This window comes from Callospermophilus lateralis, chromosome 2 (genome assembly GCF_048772815.1).
Source record: "Callospermophilus lateralis isolate mCalLat2 chromosome 2, mCalLat2.hap1, whole genome shotgun sequence".
Taxonomy (NCBI): domain Eukaryota; kingdom Metazoa; phylum Chordata; class Mammalia; order Rodentia; family Sciuridae; genus Callospermophilus; species Callospermophilus lateralis.
Genome location: NC_135306.1, coordinates 80,827,066 through 80,840,974, shown reverse-complemented (window position 1 = coordinate 80,840,974; position 13,909 = coordinate 80,827,066). Strand labels below are relative to the sequence as shown.

At 40.2% G+C, this 13,909-nt stretch overlaps 1 protein-coding gene across 1 annotated transcript in view; it reads left to right on the top strand.

The window, feature by feature from the left end:
- Nucleotides 1-2,772: 2,772 nt before the first annotated feature.
- The window catches only part of Rasef (RAS and EF-hand domain containing), a 66,340-nt gene continuing 55,203 nt past the window's right edge, over nt 2,773-13,909 (top strand). Inside the window, exon 1 of the mRNA XM_076843505.1 lies at nt 2,773-3,203. Within this exon, the coding sequence (XP_076699620.1) occupies nt 2,773-3,203 (431 nt within the window). The remainder of the gene's footprint in view (nt 3,204-13,909) is intronic.

Genomic DNA, 13,909 nt, shown 5'->3' with positions numbered 1-13,909 from the left:
CACTTGTGCATTAGGACCTTACTCTTTTGAAATATTGCCACTGTGTGGCGAAGCCCATGCTGTCTTCTGAAAGACATATGACCCAGTCAACAGTCAGCATCACCTTCTGGACATGTGAGCAAGGCCCTCTAAGACCAATAGCCCCAGTTGGCTCATAGGAACTGTCACTACCTGAGTGATCCCAGGTAAGCTAGCAGAAAAACCACCTAGCTGAACCCCATTAAAAGGGATGACAATGGAATTATGAATGAATAAATGGATGCTGTTTTAAATCACTATGTGGGGCTGGGGATACAGCTCAGTTGGTAGAGTTCTTGCCTTGCATGCACAAGGCCCTGGGTTCAATCCCCAGCACCACAAACAAACACACAAAAAAATCACTATGTGTTGGTTGTATTGTTATGTAATGATAAATAATTAATATAGTTAGTCTGAGACATATTAATATCAGTGGAAATAAAACATATGCGTATGATACTTGGAATAATATGTGTTTCTTGATGACTTTGTGATGAAGGGCTCAAGGAAAAGGAAAAGCTGGTCAAAGAACAGAAGAATTGCTGGGCATGGTGGACACTCACCTATAATCCCATCGGCTGGGGAGGATGACGCAGGAGGATTGCAAGTTTAAAGACAGCCTCAGCAAAAGCAGGCATTAAGTAACTCAGTGATACCTTGTCTCTAAATAAAATATGAAATAGGGCTGGGGATGTAGCTCAGTGGTGGAATGTCCCTGAGTTCAATCTCTGTTACCAAACAAACAAACAAACAAACAAAAAACCCAAAAAAACAAAACACAAAACAAACAAACAAAAAACAGAAGAATTCATAAATAAGGGGCACAAAGTTTACAGTAAAAATTCAGAAATGAAGTTGTGTGAACAGTCTGCTTAAGCAGTTAAAAATTACTAACTTCTCTGTTTTGAAAGAACAGAGTCATTAATGTCTAAACAGTATGATTATATTTCAAAGATTCAGTTTAATAAGTGTATCTGTAAAGTTTTAAAGCATTACCAAGTTAGTAACTTTTTTACTTTGTATGGAAAAATCAATCTTTAGAATAAACAGAAAAGCAAATAGACTCAAAATCAGTTAACTATATGGCACTAATGATAAAACTCATTTCAATGTGTTAGCTGTTTAACTATACAGCACTACCTTCATTTAGCAATTAGTGCTAAGATTAGGGCTTCTAATGGAATGACTCTCATAACTGACTAGTTAAATTTACAGATGGAGTTTATTTACAGCAGATAGATGCTGTGAATGTGGACGTTAGGAAACGGTACAATTCAAGAAACAGTTTCTCAGGTGTTTAGCACTGAGCTTTGAGTTTAAGAACGTTTGCCTAGAAGGAACACCTCAGTCAAATGCCCTACTTATTATTATATTTAAAAAATCCAAGTAATAAGCAACAAAGGTACTCTAGAATGAGATAAAAAGGAAATACATTCATAACTAAAAGAAATAAGAGTAAATAAAAATCTAAAAGGTAGAGAAAATCTATAAGTAAAAATAACCTACACGTATTTTCTTTCTTTTTTAAAGAGAGAGAATTTTTTAATATTTATTTTTTAGTTTTCGGCGGACACAACATCTTTATTTTATTTTTATGTGGTGATGAGGATCAAACCCAGCTCCCAGAGCATGCCAGGCGAGCGCGCTACTGCGTGAGCCACATCCCGGACACAGTCATAATCCAAGACAGTCTGAGGGTCTCCTGAAAATGGAAGGACAGAATTTTCTTAAAAGGATATAAACAGAAGGATTTTAAAGATCTTATATGAACAAAGAAGTCAGTGTTAAAAAATAAGTCAAAATAAGTGTTTAAAATCAAAGCGTAGTATACCTTTGTGTATATAATTTCCATAAAGTTTGTTAAAGAAAAAAAAATCAATCCCCAAACAAATCCAAGCCAAACTACGCTAGTCTTTTTCAGTTTTTCAAAATGCTGCCTGTCATGCAATTTTGGTTATTATTTTCTGTCAGGCTGAGGAGTCATGAATTAAGAAAAATTGTTAGGATTGGGGGGATATGGAAAATCTAGATTAACAGGGGCCCTCGTGTTAGATGAATATAGTTTAACGATAGCTTATAAAATTAAAAAAGGGGGTCTTCCAGTAAACTTTGTACTTTGGTTTGTCAGAAAACTTGTACATAAAGGTTTACCAAGTTTCTGAAATTAGAAGAGAATACTTTGCACATAACTAACCAATTTGGAATCTCACCCCTCCCTTCCTTTCCTATGAAGTTAGCTTCCATGGCTCATGCCAGCACCACCTCTGGGGAGAGTTGAGCCATGCGCTTTACTAGAGCATCAGTGTTTAAGCGAAGCACCCCTAGTTCCTGCTGGGTTCCCCAAATCCTACTGGGCCGACTCAGGCGGGTTCCCGGAGGCTTGGAAACCAGAGCCGGGTTCCTCCTCTTGGCTGGGCGGAGCCAGACCCGCGGGGAAAGTGGAGAGTGCCAAAGCGCAGCGCTGGCTTCTGTAGCCCCCAGGCGCGGCCGCTCTGTGCAGGGAGCCCGGGGCACACCGACCTCTCTCGGGGCCTGTAGGGGACCGGCAGTCACCAGCGTGGAAGCGCGCCGCCCGCCAGGCCGCCCTCGACCCGCCCAGACGCTTCGCCCCGCCCGGATATCCCGGCAAGTGGCCGAACCAGCCTGACGAGCCGAACTCGCCGCGGCTCCCGGCAGCAGCAGGTGGCCCTGACTTCCCACACTCGAGCTGCCCCGTTGCGCTCCGGAGCCCGGTCGGCTGTCCTCGCCGGCGGGATGGAGGCGGACGGGGACCCGGAGGAGCTCGCCCGTCTGCGCTCCCTCTTCACTGCCTGCGACGCGAACCGCTCCGGGCGCCTGGAGCATGAGGAGTTCCGCGCGCTGTGCGCGGAGCTGCGAGTGTTGCCGGCCGATGCCGAGGCCGTGTTCCAGCGGCTGGACGCCAATAGCGACGGCGTCATCACCTTCCAGGAGTTCGCGCGCGGTTTCCGCGGGGCCCGGCGCGGAAGACGGCGCCGGGGCTGGGGGCCACTGGAGCCCGCGCCTGCTACTGCGGAGCTGGGACCCGAACCCGCGGACTGCGACGAAGACGTGGACATTCTGGACGACGCCGGGGATCTGTCCGCCCCTTGGGGACCGAAGAACCCGGGCCTGGCTTGGCAGGACTTCCAGGCGCGACTTGGAGACGAGGCCAAGTTCATCCCCAGGTGTGTGTGCTTCAGGGGCGGGAGGTGATGATGGCATTTCCTGCCTTCTCTGCTGCACTGCCTTGTGTCCTGAACTTTCAGAACATGCAGACCCAGTGGATCCGGCTCTTCTGTGAGTTGCTTTTCTCTGTTCAGCAACTTACTTTAACTTTGCCAAAAAAAAGTTAAGGAAATGCGTTCACCTAATCCTGCTGTAGGGGGAAAGTTTCACTTGCTGATTTCTGAGCCGTGCAAATGGCACTTTGTTGATTACAGGCGCCACCTTGAAACCCGCAGCCTCCCGTACACACACACAGCACTGGTTTAGGAGTGCTCCCTAAGTCTCCACTGGGCCCTATTACGTCATCCTCTACTCAAGGCCTTCTGGTTGCACCCTGAGGCTAATGCCTGGGCACTTTGCCAATTTGGCATCCTTTATAGTAGCTTTTGGATTTGCTATTTTCCCAAGACTAGGTAGAAGAGAAAACTTGGTCAGGCATATTCATTTATTCACTGATATTCACTGATGCCTACTATGGGATAGGCATTTTACAGAGTTCATGCCTTTAATTTTCAGAATTCATGGAAAGTAGACTTATGTCTGATTGAAGGTGAAACTGACTCAGAAATTAAGGTACTTGGTCAGTTAATTAAAGACCAGGGATTCAACTTTCACTTTTTATACACTAGAATAAAATGACAAAATCATACTGTATATTCATTGCCCCTATGATTCTGAGAGAAATAAATAATACTAAGTTACTAACTTAATTCCCAGGGGGTAAGGGAATGGTGGCAGGTGGGATTTCAGGGCATGGAGGGAGAGATGCTCAGAGCTTTTTTCAGTTTCATTTGCTTCTGTCCATGTCTTGGTGTCACAGTAGGTCTCCAGCTGCTATTTCTGCTTTTCAGGCAACTCAGACTGGTGCTGAACATGCTTTCCTGTTTCCTGTTTGGATATTAACTGACAGTATATTGAGCTCTAGATGTCCTTATTGATATAAGAAAGGCTCCATTTTAGTGATCAGAATGCATATCTGAGACTTAAAACTAAGAAAAGGAAATAGTCTTGGGAGTTGTCAGTGTGCATGTTCATTGGTTCAAGGCTCACATTTGCAGATCTGGGAGTCCTTGTTTCCTCCTCCTCCCAGTGTCTCCCTCTAGTCTAGAAAGTAAGGGGAATACTGTGCAGGGGGAATGACTCACTCAGGTGAAAGAGGGAGTGTGTGGAGAAAGTGGGTGTGATACTGATCCTTTCTACTTTTTACAAGTGAGGTAAAAATACAGTGCCTCTTCCAGGGAAGTAGAAAATTTTTACATTACTATATATTGTATATTGTATATTGTTTGTTTGAGTCATCTTTCATCTTGTAACTTAGTTTGGATCCAGCTAATTTTTTAAAAGTAACAATCTTAGGAATGAAGCATGGTGAGTCCACGTCATATTTGATGTGTGTGTGTGTGTGTGAAATCTCCTTCTCACAGATATCAAGTCTGCAGCAGATGTTTGACACTTGATTTTTAAATGATTAGTGACCTTTTTAGGGTCAAAGTAGATACCAGGAGTAATATCATTGGTGGAATTACTATTATCATGCCTTTCCAAATTCTCCAGGGGTTATCAAATTTAATGGGCACCAGTGTCACTTGGTAGACTTGTGTCCTAAGTCCTTCCAATCTGAAATTAACAAGTATAATATTTGCCTTCCAGTACTTGTTAGTGGAAAAGAACTAAATTGAGTTGCTTCATCTGATTGTTACCATGGCAACCACTAGTTGTTTTGGTAAATTGGATTGCTTCTCCTCTACTTCCTCATGCAACTGTTCATCTTTTCTTCCTTCCATCCAAATGTGATAACAGTCTTTAGTTATTGATAATGCTGTTGTCATTATTTCAGCCAAATTAATTCTGCAAGCATTATTGAGTACCCACCATGTGCCAGATACTGTCATAGGTACTGTCCTAGGTACCAGGGGACAAAGAGAAGGACTTGGATGTAATTCACACTCTGAAGGATTTCACAGTGTGTGTGAAACATTCCCCCAAAGTTTCATCAAAGAACATTTGAGGACTGGTGGTGTAGCTCAGTGATAGAGCACTTGTCTAGCATGGGTGAGTCCCAGGGTTTGATCCCTAGCATAACTCTCCCCTCACCACCCCCCTCCCCACAAAAAAGCTACACGCTTTTAAAGGCAAGAGGATTATTTGCAGAAAATGCCATATATTGTGGATATAACCTAATACACTGCTGCAAGTAGAAATTTTCTTAGACGTTTTGGAATTTTTATCTTTAAAAGACATCAACTAGTTGTTAATTTTACTACATGATACGTTGGGCCTTTTAATATAACATATTATATTTTCTTCTGAGGGGAAAATTGTTTTTCTAGGAAGGTGTGCCCTTCCATCTGTGGCTTTGTTTCCTACCTGAAATTCTGTCTTATCTGGTGGTGCCCTGCCCTTAACCTGGGAGAGGGCAGTATTCATATCTAGTTTGAGAAGTGTGGATACTAAATATAATAATGTTTTATTGCTATATAGGCAAAATAGTAGTGTTAACAGGATTTCCATTTCAAAGATCATTCAAGCAAAATATTAAGTGATTTTGACTTCAAACTACCCGGTCCCTGATAATTGTGAGATTAGAGAGAAAATAATATTGCATTGTAAAACAGTGTTAGAACACCCTTTGAGATATGTGCCAAAATTGTTTTCTCTTAGAAAATTCAGGGGCCACTTCCTTGAAGTCTTGGGAGGGGGAGTCCCAAGGAGTGTGTGACCTGTTAACCTGAGCCCAGCAGGTATACATGGTCTTCAAATAAACGTTTACTGGATAATCAAATAAATTTGTATTTTCAAATTCCTTAGTTTGTGTGTAAGTATTTAAAGAGAGTGTAGTTACTTTATGCTGTGTTTTCTCCATTTCTTTTGTAGATTCCTCCACTGTTTTTTGTAAGTTCCTGGCATAAACTGCTGGTAGTGTTCAAAGATTGCTAAGGAGAGGAAGAAATAGGGTGCATGTGTGTTGAACTGTTGATAGCAGACAGAGGCGGGTGAGGGAGACTGAAGGAGAGTTCACCTCTTTCCTGTAGTCAGATCTGTATATTTTCAGAGTCTTAACTCCATTTGTATCAGTTTTAAATTGTTATTTGTGAATTGGTTCACTTTGATAAATCAATTTAGAAATTCACATTATCAGTCAGGAATGGGATCATGCAGTTGGCCAAATAGAGCACAGACTTAGGTTGACTGCCTGTCTGTTAACTTAGTGATTGGTCATCTACCAGGCAGGGCTAGGCAGGATTTTTTTAAACAACCAACATCATTCCTGTGTGATTAGTTGTTTCACATTTTTTTGTGGAGTTTTTGTGTACACTATTTAGAAAGGGATGCTTTTATTTAATAATTTAAAAACAAGAAACTTAATTGAGAAGAACCAAGACCATTCATGTGTGAACTGTACAAATACTGGGAAAACAGTGTACATCAGCATGCCCCTCCTACTAGAATGGTGATTACCAAACTCACAATTGAACATCAGCTCCATTTAGCTGTGCATATTTTAAGAACTAGAAGCAGAGGCAAAGTTTCCTTACTAATCAGGGTTCTTTTGTATTTCTCCGCCATGGGTTCCACGTTAGCCCTTTCCAGTGTGATTGTTTTCTATTGTAATCCTGTAGCTGCTTCCTCAGCGCCCTACATTTCCATGACCTTGGCAAGGAAGGAAAGGGAGGAGAGATGGAGGGAAAGAAAGATCTGCACAGAGAGTGAGCCCAAGATGCAGGAGAGAGAGGGTACCATGAGAGGGAGCAAGATAGAGATCAACCAACAAGGGAGTGGAATGGAAGAGGGCTGTTTGAGTCCATTGTGCCTCAGTTTTCTCCTCCTTTCACCCACTGAGCTTTTGGCACTGATCCACCTACAGATCCACCTACAGATGGGAGAAGAAATTCAGCTTTTCTATTTTTGATCTTGGCTCTTGACTATCTTCAGCATGTTAGCATCTTGGTACTTTGGTGTGTGTTGATAGTGTTTAAAGATAAATGTATATTTTCATGCACATGGCTGGTAATATGTGGTTGTCATCCAAGGAGATGAGATTTCTTCCAGCCTTGCAACATAGTGATGGATTGCACACCAGTGCTGAATGAGGTTCAAGGCTGTTTTAGACTGTGTGTGGTGTTTACCTTTGGCACTGTCTTTGAGAACTGTTAGTGTATCAGCCACAGGCATTCTGGAGATCTCTCTGCTTTCTGGATTCTGATCGAGGATCCTAATGTCTGTGTCTGTATCTATATCTATATCTTTACCTCTATCTCTTTATTATCTTTACTGTTGCTGTTCTATTGCTTTTCTCTCTTTACTATGTCTTTTGTCATAGTTATATGTATTATTACCCTGATGAGTGGGAGAAATCCGTCTTTTAAAATCACAAATATTCCTTGGAGCCTTTCTTCTGGGCCTTGTATAAATCCATGCATGCCTTAGGTCTCATGGGTTCTGCTTGGTCACTCTCATTCTGATATTTGAATTCAATCTCAAGGTAGTAATTTCTTTTCAGCCTTCGTCTTTAGAGGACTCTCAGTTTTGACCACGTGGACAGTGGCTTTCTGACTCTCAGATCTCACTTGATTGCTCAGAGCGTGGCTCTCAGAATTTTAAGAGAGATGATTTATTCTGTCCTTATGATTTAGACAAATAAAAAGGCTTAAAACTGAGTGTACTTGGGAAGACTAGACTTTAAGAACATAGACTGTTCTCTAGCTTTTCTTTGAAGACAAATTTTTTATTTACTCTTCTCCCCAGTTATTGTTCAAATTCATGGTTGTAGTAATCCTATCACTCTGAGCATTTAAATCTTTCTCTGTTTCTTCATTTCTGCCTGGGTTACTCAGTATTTTTTTCATTTGTAACATAAAAGTAGCTGCATCATGCTGATCTGCCCTGAATAGAAGTTTGGAAGCCCATAGCTGATAGGACAGGTGGCCTTTAAGAAGCTGGGAAAGGTCACAGTGCGGTGGTGATTCAAAATGTGCTTCTTTTTCCTCTTCTAAGAGGGTGTATACGATATGTATTCTTGCTTTATGTATAACTCATTGCAATTTAGGTAGCACTTACACTTGACAGTGGTATGTAATTGGAAGGAAGTATTAAGAAGAGATTATGTATTCTGAGTGTTCAGACTGTTTCATTTGACATTATTAGTCTTGTATCAGGTTATAAAATGGAAAGTAAACACTGTATCCTGGAGGAAAGTTGTCATGGTGGAATTTATCTCTGACATATGTTGTCCTTGGAATCATTTTCTCAAACATACAAGTTCATTGCTTCAACTCGTAAATATCCAGGATCTTCCAATGATAATTGCTTTTGTCAGAGTAATTAGAAAAGTGAAATTTAGTGAATTTTATTCCTGCAAGCCTTAGTCTGCATGTCCTATAAAAATCAAGATATACTGATGCAGTAGCACAAACATGTTTCTTTCATTCCTTCTCTAATTCACTGTTGGCATCGTCCTTGATATCTCACTGGGCACTGGTGAGAGTACATAGAGCTGACTCTGACCATTAGAGAGTTCATTATCTTACTTTCTTAAATACTCAGGAATTTTTGATATATATCTCATGGTATCTGATATTTCTCATGGTATCACATGCAGAGCAATGAATGGAAACATTCCTCCTGCCTTACCAGAACACTGTTCACCCTGGACTGTGGATGTTTTATGTCAATGTTTCTTAAAACTGGGGCCTCAGATCCTTTCAGACATTTACACATATTTTCAAGATATGTAGAAGACAGACTTCGTGTTTTCTTTTTGGACGTGTTGTCAGACAAATAAATGTGAGCACATTCAGAATCACATGGATGACTCCTGCATTGCAGATTTAGCTATGCAGTTTCAAAAAACCTGTCTTTATGTTTGTGTGGCATATATGTAGTAGCGTAGGCAGACAATCAAAGAGGAAAGGTGGGCTTGGTGTATGAATGGTGTGTTCACGTATACCGAAGTTGATTGAAAACACAGAGTGGTGGATTTTCTATTGTCTCAAAAAAAAAAAAAAAAAAAAAGGGATGGGAAGAATGGGGTTTGGTTCACAGAAGTGCACCCAAGAGAGCCAGTACCACCTTGCCATTGGCTGTGGAGATTTAGTTTTAGTGAAAATGTATTCTCTGTCAGATTGGCTAAACTGCAAAGTTTAATTTTGCTGATTTTTATTAATGTATGTTGATATTACAAATGTGTTGGAGCTATCAACATAAGGAATTTATGTGTTATTTTCATGTCTGTCCATAATTAACAAATGTGGTATTAAAAATATTTTAAGTCATTTCTGGAATCCTCAGGAAATTGTTTATTGAGGTCTACAACGTAGTCAAGTATGATAGATATTATTCTAAATGGACTTGAAATCCTCAAGAACTATATAGGTTCACAACATTGGTCTAGTTTTCTTTATTTTCTATTTTTCATATTAATTTTCTTCATTTAAGCTCAGGACATAATACTGGGGAAGAAGTTCATCTTAAATTACTCAGTTTTAAACAAGGAATGTTTTTGTTCTTGTTGTATTCTTTTCCCAGAGAAGAAACTCCTCTTACCTTTCTCCTATAATTTCTCATTTGTCCATTCATTTTTTTCACTGAGAAAATGGTGTTTTGTAGCCATATTTCCTGCCCCAAAGGAAAGTTTCCTGGGCATGTTCTCTCTATCCAGAAGGTGACAATAGCAGTGATCCTTACTTCTCAGGAGAGAAGAATCATGGGATGAGTCCAGCTCTCACTGGTTGTCAGGAATCAGGCAGATCAGCCCCATCAATGGAGTGTCCTCCACTCTCAGACAGAGAATTCATGCCTTCATGCCTTCCAGAACATGCAAAAACTCATCCTCTTCATGGTGGCACAACAGCTCCATCCAGAGGGACTCCAGGCCCTTGTGAAATGAGTCCAAAGTTCCCTTCCACCCTTACCACCATGAGCTGCAATTGATGAAATGGAGCAGGGCTCACAAACCAGCAGGCTTCCTGGGCCAGGCATGTACATTGATCCAATGACTTTTTGGAGTCTGTGGCCAGTAAGGGCCTGGGCTTCAAATGCTAGGGGTCAGTCATACCTCAGCTCTATCACTTCTCAGCTATCCATAGCTGCTACACAGAATGTAGGCTCACTGTTGCTAAGAGTGCTGGATTTTGGGTGGACATTTTCAGTTTTGCACGATCTGTGAAGATCAAAGGATGGAGATAGGAAAGATACCATTTGTACTTAGCAGCCTCTGAATCCATACCTTGTAAATGCAGCTGTCAGGCCTGATTTTGTTTTAATGATCTCTGTTAATCTGAGCTTCTGGTTCCGTGATATCTTAACTTCAAATTGAATGGTGTTACTTCTTTTCCTTTGCAAGTTTGTGGGATAGTATTTTAACCTGAAAACATTCTATCTTTATTTTCTTTTTTGCTCTTGATATTATTGCACTTTGCAGAGTTACCCTATTCAAACTTTATCAAATGTTGATAAATAATATTTTCTACCTCCAGGTTTTCTGCCCTAATAAGTCTGTCTTTGGTGTCAGAGGTTGAGTTCTCAATGTAATAGGATGTACAGTATTCCTTTTACCCTGATATTTTCACTTTTTTCCCTTTAAGTCTGGAAGTACTTTTCTGTCATGTTTTTAAAACACGTAAGAAGTCATTTGGAAAGGAATGATTTATGATTAAAACTATGGGAATTTAGTTAAATGTGGTCATTTCCTGGTATTTCAGTGTTATTTTCTTTATTATTAGAATATTTTAAAAATTAAATATTTAAATTCCTATAAATAGTGAAAACTATTTATAGGAATTTATTTTTTTTAAATTAGTATTCTTTCTTTATTATTTTGTTTTTACTTTTCAAGTTTTTATTTGTATGAGAAAGCTTTTTTGTTGTTATTTTTATTTTTTTAAATTTTTAATGGGTTTTTAAAAAATAAATGACAGCTGAATGCATTACAATTCTTATTGCACATATACAGCACAAGTTTTCATATCTCTGGTTGTATATCAAGTATGTTCACACCAATTTGTATCTTTGGTGTGAACATTCTTTATATACCTGTACTTTGGATAATGGTGTCCATCACATTCCTTGTTAACGCCCTGCCCCCTCTCTTCCCCTCCCACCCCTCTGCCCTATCTAGATTTCATCTATTCCTCCCATGCTCTCCCTCCCTACCCCACTATGAATTAGCCTCCTTATATCAAAAACAAAAACAAACCAAAAAACATTTGGCATTTGTTTTTTTGGGATTGGCTAACTTCACTTAGCATTATCTTCTCCAGTGCCATCCACTTACCTGCAAATGCCATGATTTTATTATCTTTTATTGCTGAGTAATATTTCATTGTGTACATATGCCACATTTTTTTTTATCCATTCATCTACTGAAGGGCATACAAAAACTCTATGTCTTGCTCCCCTTCACCCACCCTGGGGCATGTCCATATACCTGGCCTTGTCTTCCAAGTTTATGTGACTATGTTAGTTTTTCATTGCCGTGACCAAAATACCGGAAAACAACAACCAACAACTTAGAGGAAGATTTGAGCTCATGGTTTCAGTCTTTGATCAGCTCATTCCATTGCTTTGGGATGGAAATGAATCAAAATATCATGGTGGAAGAGTGTGGTGCAGGAAAGCTTCCCAGCTCATGACAGCTGGGAAGTAGAGAGAAAGAGAGAGGCAGAGAGAGACAACAATAGTCACACACCAGGGGCAAGATATAGTCCCAAAGATCATGCCCCAGTGACTTACCTCCTCAGTCTCTCCCCACCTGCCTATGGTTATCACCCATTAGTCTATTCAAATTATTAATCCAAAAAACAAGTTAATTCACCAGTGAGTTACAGCCCTAATCACTGTGTAAAAAGCCCCACCTTTGAACCTTGCTGCATTGGGGATAAGGCTTTCAAAACATGAGCTTTTCAAGGAACATTTCCAAATCCAAATTATAACAAGCAATTATCAAATACTTCAGAATTATGTTTTAAAACACCTGTTTGAAGCAGGTTATTCCTAGAGACCAAACAGAAGAAACATTCAACTTTAATTATTTAAATTTAGATTTGGGGTGTTTTATGAGAATGTTTGGTTTTGACACTTCTTTGTGATCCTTTACAATTATAAAATAATGGTGCATGCTTAAGTGGCCATTTTATTGTTCCATAGTCTTTGACCAAGAATGGTTTTGAAATATTTGGATAGAAAGAAACAAGCACAAAAGGAGTGGTACATGCTGAAATCTGAATGCAGTGGTGAAAATACAGGTGTATTGTTGGCTGCCTGTAGTACCTTGTCCCAGGGTAGAAGTGGTCCTGGAAAGTTGGGGCAGCACTTGCATACTTGTTGCCCATCTGCTTAGGAATGCCAGACTACACCATTTCATCCTCCGACATGACACAGTCACCTTGTAATTCTTGCTTCAGTAGAACAGAGTTGCAGTCTGATCTGGGCTGAGGTGGAACAATTACTGAAACACCAACCTATTTGTTTGGAATATCCATGTTGTAGGGCATTGCTATCTCATGTTTCCTAACCAACATGCTGTAAAATGTGTTAGTGTTTGTGGTGTGAAGTACTTTCTTTTTCTTCCTCAAAAACCTACTTGCATAGCTTGTTCTTCAGAATGGTGGGTGGGTATGGGTAGCTTAGAGATGCTAATGAATGGTTGACAGTGCCAGCATTCCTACTCTTAATGTAGTGGGTGTATATACTGTGAAAATCACCTACTCTGTTGAATGATATTGGATGTTCTGAAAGCATACACAGGGTGTAGGGAAGAAAAGAATTAGGGAGAGTGCAAACCATTCAATATCTGTATAACCCTGTAACCAGAATGAATACTCAAATAAACATTAATAATCCTAACACAATACTAGCACAATAAAGAAGTCATGTTAGATTCTTAACAGAAATACAAGAGTTCAGAGTAGATATTTTAAAAAGAAAAGAAGAAAAAAGAACATGTAGGATTTTTTCAGTGTTTTTTTCCCCCCAGAGGTGAAGGTAGCTGGATGGAGGATATGTGGGTTGTGGCTGCTTGGTTATGGTGACAAAAACAAGTGCCCAAAGATCTGAGAGAAGCCACGGAAAGCAAGAGATCTGTCTGTGCCAAGAGGAAACTGCACCTGAGTGGGTATTGTTTCCAGTCTGCTTTCCTCTGCAGCCCCTATATTCAGTCATGTTCATGGTCTTGCATTCTATGGCTGTGACTTGGGGACATAAAGCATTAAAATTCTGGGAAAGCCTTTTCCACTCTAGTGCCATTCACCTGTTGATCTGGGGAATGAGCTAACTGATACAAAAGGAGGCTGGCTGCCTTATGACAAGAGAGGCTCTAATTTTGGGTACAAATTCATGGAAGGCTACAGCAATGCACAAAGATAGAGAGTCTTTGATTGATTCTCTGTATAAAGATTTGAGGCTTCATATTGGTCTAAAAGGACAGTGCATCTTCTCCCCTAAGAAAGTACAGTGATAACTGCCTTCAGGTTAATAAGATTCTGTCAGTTCACGAAAGTTCGCAAATCTCTTAGATTGTTACAGTCCCAATTACCTAATGACCCTGAGCTAGAATTAAAACATGGTATAGCTGAGCATTTGGGGCCTTAGAAAGTCACCTACTCTGTTAAATGATATGAAGTTCTTATCCAGCAATTAAAGTTTTTACCTGTCAGACGCTCACATATAC